The sequence below is a fragment of the Gallinula chloropus genome, assembly GCF_964237585.1.
Source record: "Gallinula chloropus genome assembly, chromosome: 26".
Lineage (NCBI taxonomy): Eukaryota > Metazoa > Chordata > Aves > Gruiformes > Rallidae > Gallinula > Gallinula chloropus.
In genome coordinates, this window is record NC_140111.1 from 1,855,846 (window position 1) to 1,880,391 (window position 24,546).

The 24,546-nt window shown below is 56.1% G+C and overlaps 1 protein-coding gene across 2 annotated transcripts in view; it reads left to right on the forward strand.

The window, feature by feature from the left end:
- Window positions 1-5,875: 5,875 nt before the first annotated feature.
- Window positions 5,876-24,546, forward strand: part of SKAP1 (src kinase associated phosphoprotein 1) — a 29,242-nt gene continuing 10,571 nt past the window's right edge. For both annotated transcript variants that reach the window (XM_084275343.1, XM_084275344.1), the window contains exons 1-7: window positions 5,876-5,949; window positions 6,796-6,879; window positions 8,457-8,581; window positions 9,289-9,352; window positions 10,133-10,294; window positions 15,376-15,438; window positions 20,668-20,780. In XM_084275343.1, the coding sequence (XP_084131469.1) occupies window positions 5,895-5,949; window positions 6,796-6,879; window positions 8,457-8,581; window positions 9,289-9,352; window positions 10,133-10,294; window positions 15,376-15,438; window positions 20,668-20,780 (666 nt within the window). In that variant the 5' untranslated portion in view covers window positions 5,876-5,894. The remainder of the gene's footprint in view (window positions 5,950-6,795; window positions 6,880-8,456; window positions 8,582-9,288; window positions 9,353-10,132; window positions 10,295-15,375; window positions 15,439-20,667; window positions 20,781-24,546) is intronic.

Consider the following 24,546-nt stretch of genomic DNA (forward strand, 5'->3'; position numbering starts at 1 on the left):
AACGAGGGCATTAGGAGCAACAGGGTTTATTAGCCTCTGGACAAGCCCAGGTGAGAATTGTGGTTTCCTTGAGCAGCTTCCATGGATTCTGTGTGTGCTCCTGACTGTCAGCACTTGTCAAAACCCTCCACCATGGCCTGGGACCAGTTAATCTTGGTTCCTGCCTTGAATATTGGTCTGTACTGGCTGCTACAAGGCAGCATTTAGTCATTCCCTGCCCGTCCCCAAGGAAATGCTGGGTTTAGCTTAGGAAATTCTGCAGTTTCTTTGGATGGGCTCCTTGTCGAGTTGGGATGATGCCTTGTAGCATCCAAAGGCTGCTGAGCCTCAAGACAGCTGATCCCAGAGCTGAACCCCAGCACGTTTCAGGTGATAATTTCCTCTTGATGATTTGTTGCCATTGATTTTTAGCTGCCTCCTGTTTGCTGAGTAGCTTTCAGTCGAGGTAGTTATCCCAGGGTGGATGCCTAACACCCTGAATTTTGCTTACTAGCCTCTTTTGAAAAGTCAGGCTGAAGCCCTGAATAAATCTCTGCCGTGCCTTGCCCTGCCTTCATCCACTTTCTTCTTTCCCTCCTCAAAAAAAATAATGCAGTGGAATTAATCTGGCACAAGATCTATTCCTCCAGATCCCTGTTGACAATTGTTTAGTTCCCCATTTTCTTTGAAATAGTTGCTCATTTCATCCCCATCGTTATAAATGATCCCCAGCCCCTTGCCAAGGCGCTGAAAGGTTTGGCCACGTTCCTGAGGCGCGGAGGGAAGCATGTCCGAGGGGCACCGAGGGCCTGGGAGCCACTGGGGAGATGGGATGTGACTGGGAGCAGTGGGATGAGGAGGCAGGGACCTGGAGGGGGACACACACCACACTGATGGATGGTAGCTCGCTTCCCATGGTGGCTTTTCTCCTCCTGCTCTGTTTGGTGGGTGCATCAGCCCGTGCTCATTGCTGGCTGCTTGGCTGGGCTGCAGCATCTGCACAGCATTGAAAAGGTCCTGCCCAGCTGTGCCAGATGTTCCCAGCCGCCGAGTTTGGAGCGAAGGGGCCAAGCTCCCTCACATCCTTCCACAGGGGACAGGACCACGGTGGGGTAAATCCAGCTGTTACTTTGCTTCAGGGTATCTACAAAGAAGTTTGGGGGGGGGATCCTAATGTGAACAGGCAGAGATGCTTCCAAGATCCTCTCAATCTTAGCAAAAAGAGACAGTTTAAATACAGGGAGTGTTATTCACCCTTCAAAAGGAGCCCAGTTTACAAACCACCCCTCAGTTTCACATCTACAGAGCTTGAGTTTGAATAGACCCACAAACACCACCCGGCCGTGCCGTTCCCCCCCCCAGCAGCCACGTCCTGCACCCGTTTGCCGTGACAGACCTTGGTGGCGTTTGGGGTTTCCAAAAGCATTTCAGCCTTCCCCGAGTCTGCCTGGCTTTGAAGGCAGCAGGAGGGGTTGTTTGTCTCTTTCTGATTGTTTTTCTTCTCATTAGCTTCCGTGGCAAAAGAGCTCAGGCAGCACGGAGGGCTCTGGGAAATCACAGCCGCTCGGGAAATGTGTTTTGGGTGTTCCCTGCAAAGGCCCTGGGAGCAGAAGCTGCTCTTGGCACAGCTGAGCCTGGTGAACAAGCTGGAGGATGGGGAATTAGCTGGAACCGTCGTGCCTTCTCCGTGCTCCATCCCTCTGAGCAGCGGGTTGATGTGACAGCGTGGGCACCGCCACAGCCCCCCCACACCCCCCCCACACACACACACTCCTCAGGGTGTGTTTGGGCTGCAGCTCCTGTGACATTTTGTGCAGCTGGTGTGTGCATGACTCAGAGACTGAAGGGGTGAGAGCTGGAATCCAGAGGTCCTTGAGGACGTGGTGAGGATGGGGGTGGAATGGTCACACAGCAACGCGGCAGCTGAACTCCTGGAAACTTCGCCCAAAAGATGCTGGGTTTTGTCAGCAAAACCAGAGGCTTGGTGGGTGATCTGGGTCCAACCTGAGGTAGGAGTGAAGATTTCTGAGGCCTGAGAGCATCCTTCAGCAGCCTTAGCTTGAGGGGTGCTGAGGGGTGGAAGGGGTTTAGCTGGAACAGGCTGCCCAGAGAGGGGGTGGGTGCCCCGTCCCTGGGGGTGTTCCAGGCCAGGTTGGATGGGGCCCTGGGCAACCTTGTGTAGCTCCAGGCCTGGAGGTTGGTGGCCCTGCCTGTGGCCGGGGGGTTGGAGCTCTGTGATCCTTGGGGTCTCTCCCAACCCAGACCAGTCTGGGATTCTATGATTCTATGGTGTCTGCTCCTGCACCCCTGGACGTGGGTCTCTGGCCCCTTTTGTCTCCTGCTCCTGAAACGCTGCAGCTTTGTATCCCCCCCAAAAAAGTGGTCTCCAGGATTCCACATGGAGCTATTCCCAGTGCCACCAACACTCAGCCCTTCTGCAGAAGGCTCCAGATGGAGCCATGTGTCCCCATGGGTCAGGAAACTGAACTGGGAGGAAAATCCTTGGGGATGAGCGGCTGGCTGAGCCCTCAGGAGCCGGGATGGAGAGGCTGCAGGAGGATGGAAGGGAGGCCACGAGCAGCCTGAGGTGCTGCTGACACTGGGAAGTGCTGCCAGTACCACCCGTTGGCTGGGCGAAGGGTGGGCTGGGGGAGATGCTGGGGTGCAAGGGAACCCCCTAGACACAGCAGCGCCGTGCCAGGAGTGACTGGAGAGGGGCTGTGTGCCCAGGGGGAGCACAGTTGAGTCTCTCTCAAGTGATTTTAAGGTCTTTTCTTTCTCTGTTCCTATAAACAGCGACGGCCATTAGTGGTTGGAACAGGTGACCAGGTGATGGGCTGGCTTCTCCAAAACTTGGGGTCCTCAAAGATATGGCTAAGCTGTGGAAGATGTCCTAACCCTAACCTTAACCCTAACCTTAACCCTAAGCTGTGGTTTACCTGCCAACTGGGTGGTCCCAGGGCAGAGGCTGCCTGGGCAAATAAACCCTCTGCCCTTGGAAGAGCTTCCTGGGGCTGGGCACCCACCTGGCTGCTCTGGATCTTCTGGGCATCCATTAGGATGACCTAAAGAAATAACCCCCCTCCACCCCAGGGATTGGTTTTGCAGGTTAATTGAGCCATTTGCCACTAGCAAAAACCATCTGGCTTGTCCTTAGGGGCAGGCTGGGGAGGTGGGGAGGGACGGAGACACCCTGCGTAGCCCCAGCCCCATCTGCAGCCCCCACACTCCCCCACCCCACACAGATTTAATCTTCCCAGCTCTGCATTAGCCAGGCTGCATTAGAGAGGCCGCGTGCAGCACGCAGGTCGCAGCTTCCATCTTCATGTCACAGGCTGTAAAACTTAAAACTTCCAGAGCCCCACACAATCAAATCAGCCCTCACAACCTCCCCTCACCCCCCCTTAATTCTATTAGCAGGTCTGAGCAGCCACCAAGTGTTTAAAACGAAGGGAGCCTCCTTGTGCTGTGATTTTCCTGCTGGGAAACTGAGGCACAGTGTCTCTTGCAGAGAAGTCTGGGTTCCTGATGGTGTTTTGGAGGTGATGCTGCCAAGATGTGTCAGCAAAGCAAGAGATGCCCCAGCCCTGGGGAAATACCAGCCCAGGGCCACAAACTACCTGAAAGGTGGGATAAAGATGGGGTCTGCTTTACGTGGACAGTCGCTCTCAAACAGGGCAAAGCACAGCTGAGAAGGCAGCAGCTACCCTGGGGGTCCTGCCTGCTTGAAGGCAAGAGCCAAGAGGTGATGGGCAACCAGAGAAGATGTGGGGCTGGGAGAGGTTGTTGCCAGCTCCCATCGCATCCCTGCCCCTTCCCTGCTTTGGGTGCTCTCAGGGGTGGCCAAAGGGTCTTCACCCTCCCCAAAACGTCTCTCAGCAACTGAGGAAAGGGTAGCAGGCTCATCCTAAGGAGGAACCAGGATGGGGTGCATCAGGAGGAGTGTGGGCAGCAGGTCACAGGAGGGGATCCTCCCCCTCCACTCTGCCCTGGTCAGGCCCCACCTGGAGTGTTGTGTCCAGTTCTGGGCTCCCTGGGATCAAACAGACAGGGATCTCCTGGAGAGAGTCCAGAGGAGGCTACGGAGATGATGAAGGGCCTGGAGCATCTCCCCTGTGAGGAAAGGCTGAGTGAGCTGGGACTCTTCAGCCTGGAGAAAAGAAGACTAAGGGGAACCTGATTAATGTTTATCAATATCTGAAGGATGGGATGCAGGGGGAAATGGGCAGCCCCTTTGCAGTGTCTGTGGGGACAGGACAAGAGGCAATGGCTGCAAGTTGGAGCACAGGGAGTTCTGCACCAACATGGGGAAGAACTTTTCCCCAGTGAGGGTGAGGGAGCCCTGGGACAGGCTGCCCAGGTGGGTGTGGAGTCTCCTTCTCTGGAGAGATTCCAGCCCCATCTGGACGTCTATCTGTGCAATATGAGCTGGGGAGCTGCTTTGGCAGGAGGGGTTGGACCCGATGAGCTCTTGAGGTCCCTTCCAACCCCTGTGACTCTGTGAGGGCTGGACACCTCCCCTCTCTGGCTCAAGCAGCAGCAGCATCCTGCGCTCCGGCGATTTTCCGCAGCCGGTTTTCTTTAGGGGTTGGGGAGAGGGGAGGGGAGAGGGGGGGGAGAACAGGGGGCAGAGGGAAGCCCCATGCTGATAATGTACTGAAAGTAAATGAAATTAAATAAGCGAAGCAGCACTGGCGGCTCCTGCCTTCCCCCCCTGGGTAATTCAATTCGAGCGCTGGCGCTGATGGGCTCTCGCCGGGGCTGCCTTCGTCACCCCGCTGGGGCCTGGGATTCTTAACGTCTAAATAAAAGTTTCACTCAAGCATTTTTTATGCTCCTGCCAGCGGGATCAGCGAGCTGGTGTCGGGCACATTAATGTGATATTCATACTCGCAGGGTCTCCCCGTGCACCCGGCAGCACCGGCCCATTTTCATAATTATAAATGTCCCATAAAATGACATTTAGATTTGCATTAGCAAGAAGAAAAGGGAAGAGGGGGTCAGGGCTGGGATCTGAGGTGACTGTGTGCCTCTTTTTGTAAGTGGGATGGTGAAAAGGTCGAGTGTGTTTGTGCTGGGCAGGTGCTGGGGAGATTTCTCTGTGTGAGAAGGGGCTGCCTGGGTCCTCCCAGGAGCGATCCCACGGCATCCCAGGCTTCCCCTACCTGGAATCATCTCAGATGGCTTTGCCCAAGCCAAGAATTTGGTCTCTGGAGGATCCATTTTCCAGCTGACAGAGGAGACAGGAGTAGGGCTGCCATTCGCCCCGAGACCCATTCACGGGGAGTTGAGAATGAGCCCAGAGTTTGCTGACTGTAAAGCCCCCCCCTTTGGCAGGGGGGTTGGGATCAATGATCTCCTGAGGTCCCTTCCAACCCCTGTGGTTCTGTGATTCTGTGCAATGGATGAGGGAGGTGATGGGTGGGGTGGATCAGGCCCAGAGATGGGTCTCAGTGAGATGTGCTAAGGAAACAAGAGAAGCTCTTGTGACCTGGGGCCCTGGGAAGGTATTTGCACCCAAAAGGCTTCCAAGCTGGGTGCTGGGAATGTGATTAGTGGCATTTAGTCATTTTTTATTGGGCTGAGTGTGAGTTCTGATGGCAGGAGATGAGAGGGGAGGGAGGCAAGACCTTCTCATCACCAAGCCGTGGCTTGGGGATGTCCTTGCCCCACTGGGCTGGTTCCAGGGGTGAGATGTGGGCATCACCCAGCCCCTGGAGACTCCTACCAGGACTGAGAATAGCTGGTGAGGTCATGATAGACCACAACTTTCACTTCCAGGCACTGGTCTGCCTTCCCAAGCCTCTTCTGCAGAGAAATGGGCTGGAAACGTTGTGCTGAGGGGTCGTGCGGATGGGAAATCCTAAAGCTTTGCTCTGCTCTCTGTAGGACTGGAAGAAATCCCACCAAAGGCCATGCAAGGCACAGGAAACATCTTGAAGCAAGGATATCTGGAGAAGAGGTCCCGAGGTAAGGCCTGGCAAGCCCATCACAAGATAAGGTTTGGGGGCATCACCTCAGAGTCACCAAGAGCACAAGTCTTGAGGTGAACAGACCTTCCCTGCAGAGCTGTCCACAGCTTCAAGACTACCTTGGCTTTTTCTTCAGCATCATACACACACACACAGGGAGGGCACAGCCTTTATTTATCCCCCTTTTGCAGATCATCAAACTGCACCAAAGATTAAAACCCAGCAATCAAATTAAGCAGCAGCCCAGTCCTCTAAGGCAAGATGTGCCCTTCCAAGGAGCAATCCCTAATGAGGATAAAATCCCAGTGAAGACAAGGTAGTTGGTAGCATCACACACATTAGCGAGTTGAGATAAGGACTGTGAGTCAGCCTCAGGTTTATCTTGATTTTTACTGACTCCTGTGAAAGCTACAAATTATTTCCTCATCACTCTGATTTTTATCTTGATTTATTTACTGTATGACAGGGGGCAGGAGGCAGGAACAGCCCTTTCCTCCCCGCTGTGTAACTGGCCCCGTGCGTGTTTGAACCTGCTCCCATTACAGACTAAAAGACATTGGCTGAAACCTCCATTTGGGAGGTTTAACCCAAACTTTGGCTCCCTCCTGGGTAGCAGGAACAAGGGTGGCAGCAGCCAGGGGAGGCTCAGAGGGGCCCCATCCTGTCTCTGTCTTGCTTAGCTGAGGGTTTGTACCTAAATTCCTGGATTTTACACCAGGAATCTGCAGGGGTTTGTTGGGAGAAGAGAAAATCAATTCTCTTTTTCTCAAACACACACTGAAAGAACAGAAAATATTGTTTGTTTTTCTTGTTTATCACTCCCTTGTTGTCCTTCTCTTCCCAGAGCACAGCTTTTTTGGGTCTGAGTGGCAGAAGCGGTGGTGTGTCCTCAACAGAAGGACCTTCTACTACTACGCCAGTGAGAAGAGTAAGTGTTGAGGTACCTGCCTCTGGTCCCCAAGCTGTGGGAGGTAGCTGAGGGCAGAGAAGGGGAGAGCCCTTACTGAAGGACTGGCTAAGAGGAAAGCCTCTACCAGGGCAAGGTTGTAATTCCCACCCAAGCCATAACATGTGGGTTCCAGAAAGGGAGATCACAGCTTGCTTTATTTTCATTTTTTCCCAAGAAAAGCCCCACCTTTCACAGGTACAGCAAGAGAAGGGAGATGCTGGAACAGAGCTGCGTGGCGATAAAATGATGTACCAAGTTTTCCATTAGCCATCAGCTGGGCTTCAGCCCCCTGAGTGACTGTATATAACCCACGTGTCAGTGTATATAAATATTTTGCAGTCATGCTCCATCAGGTAGATATAAACAGGCAGCTAATATCTCCAGCAGAGTTTGGTGTGATTAGATATACGGCCTTCCTCTGCTCCACCCCTCAGGAGCAGGGCATGAACGTGGCTTACAAAACACCCACCTACCTCCCTGGTTTACAGTGACCAGCCTGCAGTTAGGAGCTGATTAATCCCCACTGGGTTGTGGGGATGAAGATGGGTCTTCTGTCCTTCTTCCATGTCAGAATTTCTTCCTGGTGAGGGTGAGGGAGCCCTGGGACAGGCTGCCCAGGGGGTGTGGAGTCTCCTTCTCTGGAGAGATTTCAGCCCTGTCTGGACACCGACCTGTGTGCCCTGTCCTGGGGAGCTGCTTTGGCAGGGGGTTGGACCCAGTGATCTCTGGAGGTCCCTTCCAACCCCTGTGATTCTGTGATCCTTTTTGCTTGAGGATCTGGAGCAGTCAGGCTTTCCCAGGGAGCAGCTAGCAGAGGGAGGTCTTGAAGGCAAAGCCTGATGTCTGGTTGGGTTTGTGACAGACAAACAGTTTCCAGCTTCCAAACGACGTCCAGAAGGCAACAGAGTAGAGCCAACCCATTACCAATGGGCTGAAATCCTTACACAGGGCTCGACCTGCCCCCTGGGAGCTTCTTAAGGATCAGAGCAACAGCCTGCCCTGTCCTCCCACATTGCTCAAGAAGATTCACAAGGAAATAATGAGCTGGGGTGTATAAAGGCACCTCGGATGGCTGCAGCGAGGTGCTCCCTCTCCACCCTGGCTGACACCAGCGAGATCCCTAGGCCAATTCTCCAAGGCCCTGCTAAGTATTTCTTCCTGCCTGCCAGCCTGTTAATGCTTTACCAGCAGAGTCAGCAGCAGCATCATATTTCCCCAAGCACACAGCGGTCTCTGCTTCATTACAACCAGCTCATCTCACGCAACCTTCTGACCCCGGCAACCTTTCGCTGGCTGTTTGCAATCTCTGGAGGCTTCAAAGGGCATCCTCTTTACTGTGTCTTTATGAAGGTTTTATAACATTCCCTCTGGATTTCCCCAGGGGGGGTGGACATGCTTAGGCTGAAGGGGATGGGTTTTTTTCTGTCCGTTTCCCATCGGTCTGTGGCGTGCCTCAGTTTCCCTGGGTGGGCAATGGACATCTGCACCACCCAGCAGCACTGTGAGCTTGATAAAAAGATGCAGACTCCAAATGTGATGTCCTTCTCTTCTTCCAGGCAAGCAGCCTAAAGGCAACTTCTCCATTGAGAACTATAGTGCCCGGCTGGCTTCTCACCTGCGCAAAGACTCCCGGAAAAGATGCTGTTTTGAGTTAATCTGCCCTGGAAAACGCACCTATGAGGTAGGAACTGGGGGAAGGAATGGACCTTCTGTGGTGCTTTGAGCACCAGGAACAGGTCCTGGGTCTGGGGGCAGTGAGCTGTGGGGTCAGGGAGGCTGTGAATGTCCAACCCCCCAGGTAAAGCCAAAGAGAAGTCACTGGAGAAGGGACAAATGCTTCTCCTTCTTGGCAGGTCATCCCAGCGTGGACATTCCCTTGGCATGGGGGTGACCCCAGGCTCTCTTTACACTTGTGGGGCACAAGGGTTAAGTGAAGGTTGGGTTTGAAAAGTCCAGTTTTAAATAGGCAATTCAGAGCCAGGGTAAATTTAAACCTTCAGTTTGTTGGGGGTCTGGGGAGGGGGGGAGCCTAAAATCTGGTGTCATGAAGAGCCTGGCTCAACCCACAGAGTGTGCATGAGAGCCCTCCCGAGCTGCAGGGAGATTTGGGATGTAGGGTTCAGAGTCAGTGTAGTATATTCAGTGGGGATTGTGGTTTTCATCTGCCTTCTTTTAATGAATTAGGCTTGACAGCCTTCCTCTGGGATGGTCTAGTTCTGTTCCGCTTCTGCTTCCCTGGTTGGAACAGGGAGATAAAGAAGTGAAATGGCTTTCCCAAAGCCAGAGGGTAAGAGAATGGCAGGTCCAGGACATCCAACCCCTATTCTACCTGCAAATCCTCTCCCCACGTACAAGAACCAGCACAGTAACAGGTGAACCTCTCTCCAGTTCACAGCCCCAAGCCCAGCAGAGGCTGAAGACTGGGTGGATCAGATCCAGTTCCTCCTGAAGGGTGAGTTTGGCAGCTTGGCCCAAGACAGCACGCCCTGTGTTTTTGGGAAGCATCTTCCCACCCAGCTGGGGCTGCTGCCTGCAGCAACATGTGGGCTTGAGCTCCTTGCCAGGACCTTGCTGGGGTCCCAGCATCCCCTCTTAGCACCAGAGAGGTTCTGGGGCTTTGCTCTTTGGAGCATGAGGGTAAAATGAAGTGGTTGCTTGGAGCCCACAGGCTTTTGGTTTAAATTCAAGAGCTTTTGGCTGCTTTTTAGAGGGTGGGGTTGTGGGATCTCTCAAAGTGTCACCAGGTAGGACAGGAAAAGGGTGGGAATCACTCCTCACTGCTGGGGTTGCAGATCTGCTGCTCTGTCCCTGGCTGATGAAGGATGGGGTTTGGCTCCACTGGAGTTGCTCCAGGTTGGGACCAGCAATACTGAGTCAAGACTTCAGCCCTGTGTGTGGAAACCCTCTGGAAACCATAGGCAGCTGCCTGGGAGTGGGATCAGGCTCTGTTCCTTGAGACCCTTGTTGAATTTGGCTTTGTTCTCTGGCATTTGCCATCCTTTCTTGGACTTTTCCTTTGTTTTAGCCTATTCTCACCTTCCATCCCCCTTTCCTCATGCCAGGTGCTCATGGGCCAAGCACAGGGGGTGGTTTACTCCTTGCAAGGTCCACAGTGAGCACCAAGAACAGCAGCATGGGCTTTGTTACTTGATTTTGACTTGCTGCACGTACCAGCATCCAGCTGGTGCTTCTGTGTTCTCTCCCTCACCATGTTCTTGCTCTCCTCTGCCAGACCTGAGCTCCCTCACCATCCCCTACGACGAGGAGGATGAAGAGACCTACAACGACGTGGACAGTTCTGACTCCATGAACACAGCATCCCACAACACCACCCTGAACCAGGATGAAGCAAACGTTGAGGTGGAAGAGGATGACATCTACGAGGTGCTGCCAGGTGAGCAACCAACTTACCCAGGTTAAACCCCAAGTGATCCCCTACTCGTAGCCCTGCCAAGGTGGCAGGTGACTGTCCACTCAGTGTGTCGATGGGAACGAATATCTGGGACTCTGCTGAGCCTGGGGGACCCGTAACTCAAAGATTTGCCCCCATTTCTTTGTTCAAGCTGGTTGATGGGCCACCAGAGGGTTTGTAAATTCAGGTGGGGTGAGGCTGCACCGTGGCCAGCTCGGGCAGTGTTGAGTTTGGTGAGAGTGGAGTCTCTGGGCTGTGTTACCTGGAAAATCAGACTTGAGAGGATGAACATGCTCCCTCCTGGGCATGCAGTCCTGGCTGTAACACGATTACTGGCCTTCCAAGTGATGGCCAAATAACTGCATTAAAGCCTAGCTCAGAGAGCACGCGGTCTGGAAGCAGCAGGGCAGCAGCTGCTGGTTAAAGGAGCCAGAAACAACCTCCCTGGCACGGAACCAAACAGGGTGACATGGTCAGCAACTGGATTTTACTGTTATGGCAGAAATCACTGTGTGACGTGCCCCAGGGTTCGCTCAGTGGGGTCACCTGAGCCTTATTCAAACCCTCTACACACAGTGCTCTGCCCCCCACCCCTGAGAGGACAGTACCTGGGTGTCTGTGTCCAGAGATGGAAAATAGGTCCTTGGGTTTCTTATTTATTTATGAACTTTAGATCTGTAGTGATTAAATATATACATATATATATTTTCAGAGGCACCAGAAAGTTTTGCTGTGCCTGAGATCTTTGCCTTGTTACTGCTGCCAAAGGGAACCTCTGCTCAGCAATTTGCAGGTGGCACCCAGAGAGCTTCTGGGAGCAGAGCTGGGCCTCCAGGGCAGCCTACACAACCCTGAGCAAAGCCTCAGCCTCTGCCCACCCCTCGTTTATTCCTCCCTGACCTCCCCTTCCCCTGTTTCCATCTTCAGTTCTTTGGGCACACAGCAGGGGTGAAGCCTCTTGCTTTACTAGAGCTTAGGCAGCATCCTTTGGTCCCAGTGTGTGGGCATCCCAGGGGCTTTGCTGCTGTCCCTGGGGCTCGGCCAAGCCCCCCCACACCCAGCATCATGGGTGCACTGAGCTGGGTGCCCCTGCCCACGTCACCCCTTCCCTCCAGCCGTTGAGCCCGCGGCTGGGGTTGCAGCCAGGTGCAGGGACACAGCTTGGACAGGGGGCAGGGTGCTGCCAGCAGGAAGCACAGCCACAGCTCTCCCATCTGAGCAAGTTCCTCACCCCCTGCAGACCCCCATTCCCTGGATGTAGGTGGTGGTCACACCTTGCTGCAGAGGCAGATGCTCAGTGTGCGTATGGAGACCAGGAGCAGAGCTCAGGGGAGGTCCACTCTGCCCCAAAACCACCCCCCACTCAGCCCTTCACACCCCTGGGACACCCCCCAGCCAGCACAGGGAAACTCCATACCCTATCCAAGCTGGGATCTCCTCAGGATCTGGCTGCCTTCCTCATGTCCCGAGTGGAAATGGAGGAGGAGGATGAGGAGAGAAAAAGAAAAGGGGGGGGGGGGGGGAGATGAAGAGATAATTTCCTCAGCAAGTCATCGTCGTTAATGAAGTTTTACAAAAACAGATACAACCAAGGAAAAATAAAATTTCACAGGTGATAAATTTTTCCAATTTCCCTGGCAGAATTCGATAGGATTGTTAAATTAAGAGTGAAGGTGTCTGTTAGGAAGCAACGAGCAGTGATGGGTAATTTTATAGAGTGGAAAATTGAATCAAATTGCTACATTAAAACACAGCTCCTCTGAGAATCTGCCCAACACCCGGGCTGCTCCGGTGCTGTGGTGGGGTGCACAGCCTGTTGGATCCCTGGATGTGCCTGGGGTTGGGGCTGGGGGGCTGCTGCAGGGCTCTGGATGCTGGGTGCAGGCACCCAAGGCTGCCCCCGGGGATGGTGTGGATGAGGTCGTGATGCTCTGCACAGGGATGTGGTGTGGGGGGAAGCAGCACAGCCCCACCCCCAGGAAACCCATTTTTCAAGCATTTCCCTCTGATTTGTCACTGTAAAATCCAAGGTATCGGTTAAGACCAAACAACTGGAGTCTGGGAAGGCAAAGCATCCTTCCAGGCTCAGCTGGGAAAGCACCTGGCTGCACCAGGCTGCAGCAGGGAGGAGGGGAGCTTCTCACACCCCCCAGGGGCTCCGTTCACTCAAACTCTGGGGGGGCTGCACCAGGGGGGCCACTGTGCTGCAGCATGAGCCATGGGGCAGGCAGGGCTCAGCACCACCACAGCATTCGTGTCTTCACCAGGGCTGTGCCAAGGCATCTGTGCTGTGCTGGGGGTTCGGAGAGGCTGTGTCCCCCACAAGGGGGGTGCAGGAGGGCAGAGGGAGCTTGGCTGCTGCCAGCTGAGGGGAAGCCACACCAGGCAGCTGCCTCCCCAGCACGTTTTCCTGAGGAAAACCCCGTGGGAGTTTCCTCCCTTCCTTCCACCGAGGCTCCATCCCAGCCCAGCAGCCTCCAAGGGCTCGCTGAGCGGTGGCCAAGGGTCTCACCCTGGGCCAAGGGGACAGCACTTTGTCTCAGCCTGGCTGGTGTCTCATGTGGGTGATGCCAGCAGGGAGAGGGGGTCCGTGGCTTTGATTTCTGGTGAGATCATTCCATCAAATACAGAATAAAATGGCCCAAAGTGGGACCAGGAGAGGGCTGCTCTGGAAAGCCTCCCCAGCACCTGGCTAGCAGGCTTGTGTGGCTCCTGGACAGCGAGGAGATGGGTGAGGGGCTGGGACCCACCGAGCTCCCCAAGCTCATGGGGGGCTGCAGCAGTCCCTGCCCATAGCTGTGCCAGCAGAGGGGACCAGCTTTGCAGTCTGGGGGGCACACAGCCCCCAGGGAAGTGGGGAGTAAGCAGGACAGGATGGCTGGAGCTCCTGTGGCTTCCCAAGCACCATGTCCCAGCAGGGAGCTGGAGCCAGCAGTGCCAGCCTGCTCCCTGGGCAGGATTCCCACAGCTCTGCTCATCTTGGAAACCCAGCAGCAGCGTTTCCTCCACGGCACGTGTTTTCCTGCTGAGCTCCCCGAGGAGCCTGTGTGCGTGCCAGGAGCGGTGGGAAGGGCTCTGGGAAGAGGTTTCCTGAGGACAGCCCCAAGCTCCGGGCTGGAAACGGGTGTCTGCAGGATGCAGGAGGGGAGACGAGCCCCAGGGGTGTGAGGAGGAGAGGCTGAGTTGTGAGGAGCCCTGGGGTGCAGGTGTCACCCCGCAGCGCTGGGGGAGCAGCACCAGCCCGTTTTGGAGGCAGGAGCTGGTGTGGCAGCTGAGATGCCAGGGTGGGATTAGGGAATGGAACTGGGGGGTGCTGGTTAAAGATGCTGGGGGGTGAGCAGGTACATTTACATTCCCATTTCCAGATGCAAAGAGCAGGCAAAAGCCACTTTCAATAATTTATTTTAAAATCCATGCTAACGAGGTTCTGTCTGGTCAGCGGGCTGGGCTTTACAATAAAGGCTGATTTATTTAGAAAAGATCTTTGGTGCCGCTTCCCCTCTAATGGGGGGAGTGGTGCTGGTGACCCCCCAACTTGGGATGGGATTTGTAATTGGCAGCGGAGGTCTGACCTGGTTTGTATTGATCAGCACTGGGTGGGAGAGGTGGCTGGGGCCACATCCTTGGGAAGCACCCAGATCCCCTCTCCCCTCACCATTGGGTGCTGGGGGCACCGGTGGGTAAACCCAGGTTTGGTTTCTGTTGGCTCAACCCAAAGGTGACAGCAAAGCCACGTCCCCTGTGATGTGGTGGGGATGCTTCTTCTGCCCCTCCCCATGCGCCCCAGCAGCCCCAGCAGCCGCAGGTTCCCTGAGGGACAGCTTCTGGAGCCTTTCAGGACAGAGTTTTATTTAGGGTTATTTACAGTTGCTGAAGGAGGCCTGGGCAGTGACAGTGGCTGCCATGGGTGCTGAGCACCTGACACACCCCAGCACCCAGAGCAGCTCAGGCTGGGTGGGTTGTCCCTGGCACCGTGTCCGTAAGAAGGACATTGGGGTCCTGGAGCCAGTCCAGAGAAGGGCAACCAGGCTGGGGAAGGGGCTGGAGGGCAAATCCTCTGAGGAGCAGCTGAGGGAGCTGGGGGTGTTGAGCCTGGAGAAGAGGAGGCTGAGGGGAGACCTTCTCCCCACCTCCCCTGCCCTGCCAGGAGGGTGCAGAGAGGTGGGCGATGGTCTCTGCAGCCAGGGGACAGGAGATGGGACAAGGGGCAATGGGCTCAAGCTGCCCCAGGGCAGGGGCAGAGCAGATGGGAGGGACAAGTTCTTCCCTGGCAGAGTTGTGGGGCTGTGGCACAGGCTGCCCAGGGAGGGGCTGAGTTCACAGCCCTGGGGGTGTTTAACAGAGGGGAGATGAGGTGCTCAGGGATCTGGGTCAGCACAGGATGGGAATGGTTGGGCTGGATGATCTTAAAGGGCTTTTCCAACCTGGTGATTCTGTGATTCTGTGTTTATTTAGAAGTTTATTTAGGAAGTTTAAATAAGATTCTTTAAATAAGATTATTTAAACTTCCCAGATCCTTGGTCCCACCCATCACTACCCATTCCTGCAGAGCACCTCTGTGACTCCCAGCCCCTCCATCCTTAACCTTTTCCCCCGTACCACTTCTCACTACTTTCTTACATCCTCCTTCCCCCATCCTCCATGGCCACACCGCTCTTCCCTGGGCTTTTCTTCCCCCTCCTTAATTTCTCCTCCTGTTCCCATCCTTCCTCACGGTCCTGTCCTCACTTTTCTCCTGGGCACTGGGAGTCCTGCACAGGAAACATCCCTTCCTATACAGCACTTGGCAAAGTGCTGCCTAAATTTATGAGCCCATAAGCAGTGATTTGTTTTTAGCAGCCTTAACAACAGTTCATAGTTTTATGCAACACGTTTTAAAATATTATCTGTGACTTCCTCCCTTCCACTCTTCACAATTAAGCTGGGGATTTATTATCCTGACAGTCGGATGCTCTCGCAGCCCTCTGCCTGCCTGGGGGCTTGGTGCAGCAGGAACACTCACAGCCCTTCCCCTGACTTCTCTGCTCTGTGTTCCTTCTTCCCCCCCCCCCCCAACCCTGCAGATGAAGAGCTGGAGCCCCCCTTCCTGGAGGAGAGCATGGATGCTGGGAGCGGTCAGAGGAGGGGTAAGAACACACCTTACTTTGGCCAACCCTTCAGGTCGTGGTTGAGGGCTGAGGGGAGGGTCTGAGTCCAGCTGCCCTTGGGCATCCTGGGGTGCAGGTGGTGATGGAGGGGTGTGCAGAGGATGGGGAGGGGGGTCACCAGGAGCAGACTGATGGGTGGCAGAGGAGACTGTGCAGCTGGTGAAGTTCAGACAACTCCAGCTTGGGGAACTCTCCCCATCTTCTGGGTGTGGGCGATGCCTCTTCATTTTGGGCAGGCACCTCACAGTGGGGGGGGGGGGGTGGCCTTAGTGAGCTCCCCACTGAAGAGCCCCACCACCCATCCCCTCTCCTGCCTGATGAGATCCGTGTGCTGATGGATCTCCCATGGAAGGCACGCCCATCCCTGTCCCTCATCCCATCTCAGACCATGGGGAGGGAGCCAGCCCTCCTGGCACATCCTGAGGGGCCTGGGGAGAGAAGCCAGGGCAGAAACAGCCCGGAGAGAGGGCAGGAAGCGAGTCATGGCCCAGAGGAAGCTGCCACAGGGAGAGATCTCATCACGGGAAGCCGGAAGGACACACACCACCACCCCAGGAACCAGCGCCGCCCGCCCAGAACCGGCAGCCCGACAGCCTGCCATGGTCACCAGGGTCCCCACCCCTGCTTTTTCCTTAGGGACCCACACCGTGGGATGGGAGCGGAAGGTCTGTTTCCTCCCTGGTCCCACCTGCTCCACTTCCCATCGCCGCTTCCGCCCCGGCGCGGGAAAGCAGCGCTTGTGTCTGAGCAGCCAGGGCTGGACCGGCCGGGGGCTTCCTGCCACCCTGCTTGCTCCTTGCCACATGGGAAAACACATCCTCCTGGCAAAGCCCAGCTGGGGACAGCTTCCTGAGCCATCTTCCCTCTCTGGAGCTTGGAGGGGACAGTTTCACCTTGGTGACACCCTGCTTGTAGGGTGATGGAGACCAGAGGGGCTCAGCATTGAACACCAGGGATGGTGGGTGGCTTGTCCTCTCCTCAATGCAGGACCACCACAAGTTTTGTACCCCTCCTGGTGGTCCCAGAGCCCCCCTGCCAAACTTCCTGGTGTTTCTGGAAAGCCTCATCCAACATCCAACAAGCTCCCTCAACCCCCTGGGCAGGAAGGGACACCCTCAGGCCGGCTTCCACCGAAATCTTGGTAGCACAGAGAGGGTTGAGTCCCAGCTGCTTGCAGGAACGGGACCAAGTCAGCGTTTCTCCGCTCCTCATGGTTTTGTGGAGCTTGTTTCCCACTCTCCCAGCACAATGACTGGAACATGTGGCAGCTCCAGCTGGTACCAGCACCCAGAGCTGAGAAAACCAACACCCAGACCTTCATAAAGGTCTTAGTGTGGGGGCTGCACGCTTGTCTGTGGAGACTCCTCAGCACGGGGTAAGGAAAGCTGAAGGAGACGGGACGTCTTTTCCCTTTCCCTTCCACAACCCAACGTTGAACCACCAGAAGGACCAGGTGGCAGAAAGGCAGCTCGCCCCTGGGCTTTCCCAGCCCCAGCTGGGGGTCAGCGGGGCGCAGAGCGCAGCTTGACAGCAGGCTGGTGCCAGAGGTGATGACAGACCTGCACCCCAAGGCCACCCCCAAGGACTTTGGCTCTCGCCTGTCACAGCCCTGCCAGCCACTCAAACACCCTGCTCGTGCTCATTAGCATCTGCCTGGCGGTGGTAATTGTTGTTAATCGCTACAACCGGCTTGGTTATTAGCGGTGTCATGATTGCTTTAAGCCCTGCGTCTGTTGTTTACGCTAAATAATGGATCAGACTCTTGGCCTCTGAAATGCTGGGCTGAGTTTCAAGAGGGAAAGGTTCTGGCAGCGCCGGGAGCCCCAACCCTTGTGCCTTCGGCCTCGGTGATTCGTGCTGCTGTCCAACTGGACCAAGGGTGAGAAAGTGATGCTGGGAGTCCTTGAGCAGAGGGCTGGGCTGCGGGGAGGGAGGGAAGGGGCCCGTTTCTTAATTACATCACGTGGCCAAAGCGCCAGATGAGCATTTGGCTAATGGGAAACTATGGGTTCTAATTTCTGAGAGCCGCTCGGATGCCACGGTGCTGGAGCAGCCCGGCGAATCCAGCTGAGAGCTTCAGGCTGCTCCTGCCAAGACACCCATTTGCTCCACTCAAGGCTGTTTAACCCCCGCCTCCTGCTCTGGACCAGCTTCGGGGCGGCTGCTGCAGCGTGAGCTCACCCACTGAACGTGAACAGAGCGAAACCCCCTCTGCTTGGAAGATAAAAACACAGCCTGGCAGCCCTCCTGCTGCCACGGTCGCCGCGCTCGGCGTGGCAGGAGGTGTCACCTAGCGTGAAACCCCCTGAGCTGCAGCCGGGTTGTCATTAGGTTTCAGCATCAACAGGCTTCCGAAGCAACACGCCCGAAGCAAAGGGGTTGGGGGGCGGATCGTGCCTCTCCCACAGCCCCACCCCGGGGCTGCTCAGGCTGCGGAGGGGAACGATGCGGTTGTCACGTTCGGCTGGTTTTCTTAATGGCCCCAGGGCCTGTAAGCAGGGGAGCAGCGCTCGTCCCACTTACATCAGTGTAAATCAGCCGCGCTGAACCTCACGCCTCTGCCCTGGACGCTGAGTTAAGCGCCTGGATGGGGCCCTGGGGTTGGGCTGGGGTGGGTTTTTTAAAAAACAAAACCTCTTCCATGTGAAAGCAAAGGTGCAGGATGGAGCTGGGGTGGGGGCTGTCCACACCCTGCATCCCACATCCCACCAGCTATGCGTGACCTGCATCCCACCCAGCCTTGGTGCTGGCAGGTCAGAGAATCCCAGACTGGGCTGGGTTGGGAGGGACCCCAAGGGTCACAGAGCTCCAACCCCCTGCCACAGGCAGGGACACCAACCTCCAGGCCTGGAGCTACACAAGGGTGCCCAGGGCCCCAGCCAACCTGGCCTTGAACACCCCCAGGGATGGGGCACCCACCCCCTCTCTGGGCAGCCCCTTCCAGCCCCTCACCACTCTCCCTGTAAAAAACTTCCCCCTAATATCCAATTTAAACCTTCCTTCCTTTAACTTTAATCCATCCCCCTTGTCCTGCCAAGAGACAAGGTTGAGAGCATCACAGACACCCACCGTCCCCCGTGGGTGGCCGTTCCCCCCGTGGTGGGAAGTTCTCCCTTCCTGGCTGTGTCTGTGGGAGTTACCAGAGGAGCCACTGGAAATAGCCTGCTCGGTGCCCACACCCCCTGATAGTTCCTCTGCCTCCAGTTCACCACCTCTGGCTCCAGCGCTGAGCACCAGCTTAAATAACTCAGCAGCTCCTACTCCCTCTATTCCCTTCTCAATCTTCTCCTCGCCGCCGTGTGCTCCCCCTTTAATACTTTCCAAAGGATGCAGACCTACTTCTTTTTTTTTTTTCCTCCTCCCAGCCTTTCTATTTAAGTTCCCCAAGTCCCTGAGTCATTCCAGCTGCTCCCTGCCGTGCCATTATCCATCTCTGTAATGTCCTTTTTCATATTTAGGTGATCAAATCTGGGCACAGCACTCCAGATGCACCCTTATCGCTCGGTCCCTTATACCATATTAGAAACATTTCCTCCAACATGTGCTCCATATTCTCTATTTATGCTTTCTGGGCTTGGTTCAGCACAAGAGCAGCACAAGCTCAAATCCCTCCCCTGCAAAACGTGGTGTTAATTATCCATGGGGGTCACATCATGGAGATGTCCGTGTCGTGACATCTGGATTCAGCCCCGTGTTGGTGCTCTGCTGGCGGAGCCTTCGGTGTCCATGAACTGGTTTTAACAGTTGTCTTGTGTGTTTGAGAACTGGGGCTCTGATGGCAGGGGGTGGGGTGGGGTTTTTGGATGCTGTGAAGGGTCTGTTGGATGTGCTGGGACAGGAGAAGGCTCCAGGGGGACCTCAGAGCAGCCTTCCAATCCCTGAAAGGTGCCTGTAAGGAAGCTGGGAAGAACTGCTCCCGGGGACATGGAGTGATGGGATGAGGGGTGATGGGTTTAAACTAGAAAAGGGGAGGTTTGGGTCGGATATTAGCAAAAAAAATCTGCAATATGAGGGTGGTGGATCACTGGCCCAGGTTGCCCAGAGAGGTGGTAGAGGCCCCATCCCTGGAGACATTCAAGGTCAGGCTTGATGGGGCTCTGAGCAACCTGCTCTAGTGAAGATGTCCCTGTCATGGCAGGGAGTGGGACTAGATGGCCTAGGAAGGTCCCTTCCAGCCCAACACAGTCTGTGATTCCATGATTCTAAGACACTTCCCCATACTGCAGCAGCAACTCTACCAGTCATGGGGCTCTGCAAGACCTTGACATCAGGCTGGTCTGGTTCCCCAGGGTAAAAAAGAGCATGCTGGCTCCCATCACCTTTCCTGCCTGTGGTCACCATCTCTGCCCTCCCAAACTCACAGCTCAGTGGGAAGATCAAGACCCGAGCTCTCAGGTTGTGTCATGCCATAGAAGGTTTGGGACCTTCTCTAACCTCCTGGGAAGAGCAGGTGAAAACAGACATTCACTCCCTGCTCTCCTCCCATCCCTGTTCCTGCTCCAGATGCTCCTAGTCAAGCAGTCAGTGCTGTTGTTTGCTTTGCCAGCTCCATCAGCTGCAATCCTTTGATTGGCTTCTTTAATTAATAAATAAACCTGGCTACCACCTTCCCCAGCAGCATACAAACATCCCTGGGGTGCCTCTTCCAGGGCCTCTGGTGTGGCTGTCACCATGACAGGGATGCTGCTGTGTGTCCCCTCTTGACCAGGGTAAGGATGCCCACCTTGGGGACAGCTTGGTCTGAGCCTGAGAAGGAGATGGGGGACTTGGGAGAGAGGGAAGGAATCTTTGGTTCCCCATGGAGTTTGTGGCAAACAGGTTTAATTTGGGGGGGTTCCAAAAGTTTGGAAACTTTTATTGATTGTGTCGTAGAATCATCATGGAATGGGCTGGGTTGGGAGGGACCCCAAGAATCACAGAGCTCCAGCCCCCTGCCACAGGCAGGGACACCAACCTGCAGGCCTGGAGCTACACAAGGCTGCCCAGGGCCCCATGGATGTGTCTGCCTGTACTTACTGATGGATGTTCTGCTCGTTTACTGACCGGCTCCTTTACCTTCAGTGCCTCTTTGGCCTTTTAGCTGAACTGCCAACTCAATGACACCAACATTTCTCCCCCTTCCCCAACAAATCCCAGCCCCTCTCCTCTCATTCCCACCCCACTGACTCCAAAAATCCCCCAAATAATCCCTCCTTCCCATCCCCCCAGGAGGTTTCCAGCGAGACTACGCCAACTACTACCAGGGCGTGTGGGACTGCAGCAGCGAGCACCCCGACGAGCTCTCCTTCCACCGTGGAGACCTCATCTACATCCTGAGCAAGGTAAGCACATCCATGGCAGCCCCACGTTCACCCTTCTGGGGCTGGGACTCAACTGCAAGGTCAAGCGGTGATGGAATCAGTAAAGATCAAGGTCCAAAGCTGAGTTAAATTAGTGATTTAACGGAGGGAGGGAGCGGGATGCCGGGAGCCCCTTCCCCCTCTGTGGCTGCCCTACCAGTGCCACTCCTGCCCGCACCCCCTGCCTTCCCACACGGCATTTCAAATGCCCCAAAGCAAGATTATTTTCTTTCTTATTTGATATTTTTTTGTTGGTCATGGTAATGGAGCCTGTACGTGCCGCTGCTCGGGTATTACAGGGGTAATTGAGTTGCTCAGCCGGGTGTGACCAGGGCTCCCTTCGGCAAGCGCCGAGGTGAATACATTAAGCCTTCACATTAATGGGGCTGGGGGGGGCAGGGGGGGGGCAAGAGAAAATGCTACCGGTGTCTGTGACCCCCTCACCTGGCCCCCTCGTCCCCGCAGGGCTCTGTCCTGGCTCCCAGCCGGTCCCGGTCGGATCAGGGTAGCCCCGGCTGGCAGCGATGAGCTGGGCTGGTTGGGTTTTATGGGTGATGTTTTGCAATGATCCAGCTGATGATTTTGGAAGGGGAGGGGGTGTATTTTGGTGGGGGGGCTTTGCACCACGCTTTGCACATCAATACGGCATGGGAATGGCGATGAACTTGGGGGGAGGGGGGTTCTGTGCTTTGTTTTACAACACATTTGGCACCCCAAGGACAGTGATGAACCTGAGAGGGGGAGGGAAGGGGGGTCGCGGGGTGTTTTGCAATGTGCTTTGTACCCTGACCTGGCACGGAAACAGCGATGAACTTGGGGGTTGTGCCCCTTGGTGGGTCCCCAGCCTGGGAAGGTCAAGTGGACTTGATGGGGGAAGGGCAGCGTGCGCAGCGGTGGCTTTGCTCTGGTGGGTAGGGAGCTGTGGAGAGCCGGGCATCTCCAAGGCTCAGGCTTGTGAGGATCAAGGCCAGGATTTATAGCAGGAAAAAAAAAAGAACCAGGTTCAGTTTTGCATCCTGGTGGTAACCAGGATGTCCCTGGGATGGATGTGTTGATCAAATGCCACGGTGATGGGCAGGAGAGCCATGGCCTCAGTGTCAGGCCTCTCCTTGGAGGTTTTGGCCACCCACCAGAGCCCCCGGGACCGGCCCCTGGGCAGTGTTGGTGCTGTGGGAGGGGTAGAAGCAGCCGGCTGCTCATCCCCCTCCGCGGAGGTTTGCAGCCGGCGCGGGTCGCCGCGCATCCCGCTGGGGACTTGGAGCTGGCGTCTTTGAAGCCGGGTTCTGAGCATCCCCGCAGAGGCAGCTGCATCCCTGGCAGCGGCAGCAGCAGCAGCACGGAGCAGCTTTGAGCCGGGGCTTCGTCCATCCCTTTAGGGAAGGCTGAGAATATTCCCCATCTGTGGATCTCCAAGCACTTCCCGGTGGCGTTTAGCAACTTGCCGCCCCCTTGGGACAGAGCTGAACAGTGAACCCACAGCCCCAGCGCATCACCTCTTATCCATCACACCAGGGGCAGCCCACAGCCATCCCTGGGGGTGATACCCACAGCTCCCCATGCCCACAGGGCCTCAATCCATCCCACCAACGGCCGAGCGGGTCAGGTCTTCCCCCCACACACCCCACTCCCACCCCGTAGCAGCTTGGGGACACAGCTTGGAGTCACGGCAGGGTTTTCTCTCTCTTCAGTGGCTCCAGATTGCCACTCTTGTGCTGGCTTCCTCACACGTAACCGATCGGTCCTGAGAGCTTTCCCCCTGTAAATTACTCTGCGCGACGGATGCTCGCGGCCGCCGCGGAGCGACGGCAACGCCGGGCCCGGGGATGGCTGGGGAAGGGATGGGGAGGGGGAAGAGAGAGAGAGAAAGAGAGAGAGAAAGGATGGAGACAGGGAAGGGAAGCAGAGGAAAGAGGAGGGGGGGGCGAGGAGGAGGGGGGGGGGGAAGAAGGGGGGCAGGAGAGAAAGGTGTTTGAAAAGCCTGTTCACTCAGCTGCATTTTAATTTCCTTTTCAATCTTGTCCCAATTAATTTCGCAGAATTAATCTCGCAGAAGCGAAGTCGGCAGCGCCGGGGCTGCTGCTCAGCGCGGCCGCTCCGGCTGCACATGAAATAGTGGCTAATATAAAAATCCATCTGGTGTGCTTGAAACGCACGCCGGCTGCTGCTCGGGTCCTGTCTGACATTCCCAGCATCAACAGTGGGGAAAAGTGATTTGGGGGTTTAGTGGACGTCAGTTGGAGAGGGGATTCATCAGCCCCCCCACCCTGGGATGCGGATATGGGGAGAGAGGGGGTGATGCGGTGGAGGGGATGCGTGGGTGCTGCTGGGGGTAAAGGCAGCATCCCTCGTGGGAGAGGTCCTCATGGCCCTGACCCCCTCTCCTGGAAGGCTTTGGGTGGGGGTCCAGGGAATGCCACTGTCAGGGGCTTTGCTTGTTCCCCCACACCCGGGCAGGATGCTCTTTGTTGCACCCCAGTGACACCAGCGCTTCATCAGCCCCCGGTGCTACAGGGATAACGGGGCTGGGAGGGGATCACAGCCAGAGCTGGCCCATACCCCAGCCTCATCACCCCACTTTGCAGGGACCCCCCCCCAAACACCAGTACCTCACTCAGTGCAGCCCAGCCGAGCTGACACATGGAGGGGAGCGTGAATTTGGGGAGGGGGAAGCAGCAATCCCAGGAAAACCCTGGCATCATCCCTTTCCCCAGCACCGGTCCCTTGTCCCCCGGCTGAGTGATTTGTACGTTATGATAATTATTTGAATGCAGTGAGACTTCCTATTTTAAGTGGGCTTAGTTGGATGTGACAAGCAGGCCATAAAACCGGATAAGTTAATTCTCTCAATTGCTTTCAATGAAAGCGGGGGGGGGGAGAGTTAGGGGAAGGGGGGGGGACCATATTCCCATACCCCAGACCCTGAGTGAAAGGCGTGTGGTGACATCTAGTGGCATTTTTGGCTGGATTTGGGGCCATCTCGCTCGTGGGGAGAGGCCACGGAGGGTGGTCACGGCTCCCCCCCTGCTGCACCTCTCTCCCCCCGCCTCCCCCCTGAACATCGTGGGTGATGGAGCCAACGTGTAATGAGCGCTGTCGGGGCTCAGCACGCAGCTGGGTCCCTGAGGCGGTGGGCTCAGCCCCACGGGGTCTTTAGTGGGGTGGGCTGTGGAGATGGGCCCCCGGGGCTCGTCGGCGTTCGGTTCCCATTAATAACCCCTCTGGGAGGCTCCCGAGTTGGGAGGGATGGGGATGGGACGGCGGGGTCAGCTGGAAGGCAACGGTCACCCACCGGTCAAATTCAAGCGAGGACCATCCTTCCCCCGCCGGCCCCCCCTCGCCCCCCCAGCGGGAACCAATCGTCCAGAACAAGCCCCTGGCAGCCTCATTCCTCCCAGGTAATTTTTATAAATGAGGGGACACCCATCGCAGGCGAGGACAAAAGGGTGGCCGAGCGCCGGGGACGCAGCGCCCACGATGCCCGACGCTCGCTCGTCCCCCACGCCGCATCCGTGGGGGTTCCACCCTCACTCCCCCTTCCCAAATTTCCCCTTCATCCCGACTCTTTCAGCCCATGTTGAACACCATCCCGTCCTGCCCTCCGTGCTGGCTGACCCTGCTCAGTCCCCACGGGGGATACGAGGATGCAGCTGGGGATAGGAGGATGCAGCTGTGGTACCCCAATGCCACCCCGGGCGGTGTCAGGGGGGCTGCTGAGACATCCCCCTCCCCATCCCATGAACTTCTGGGT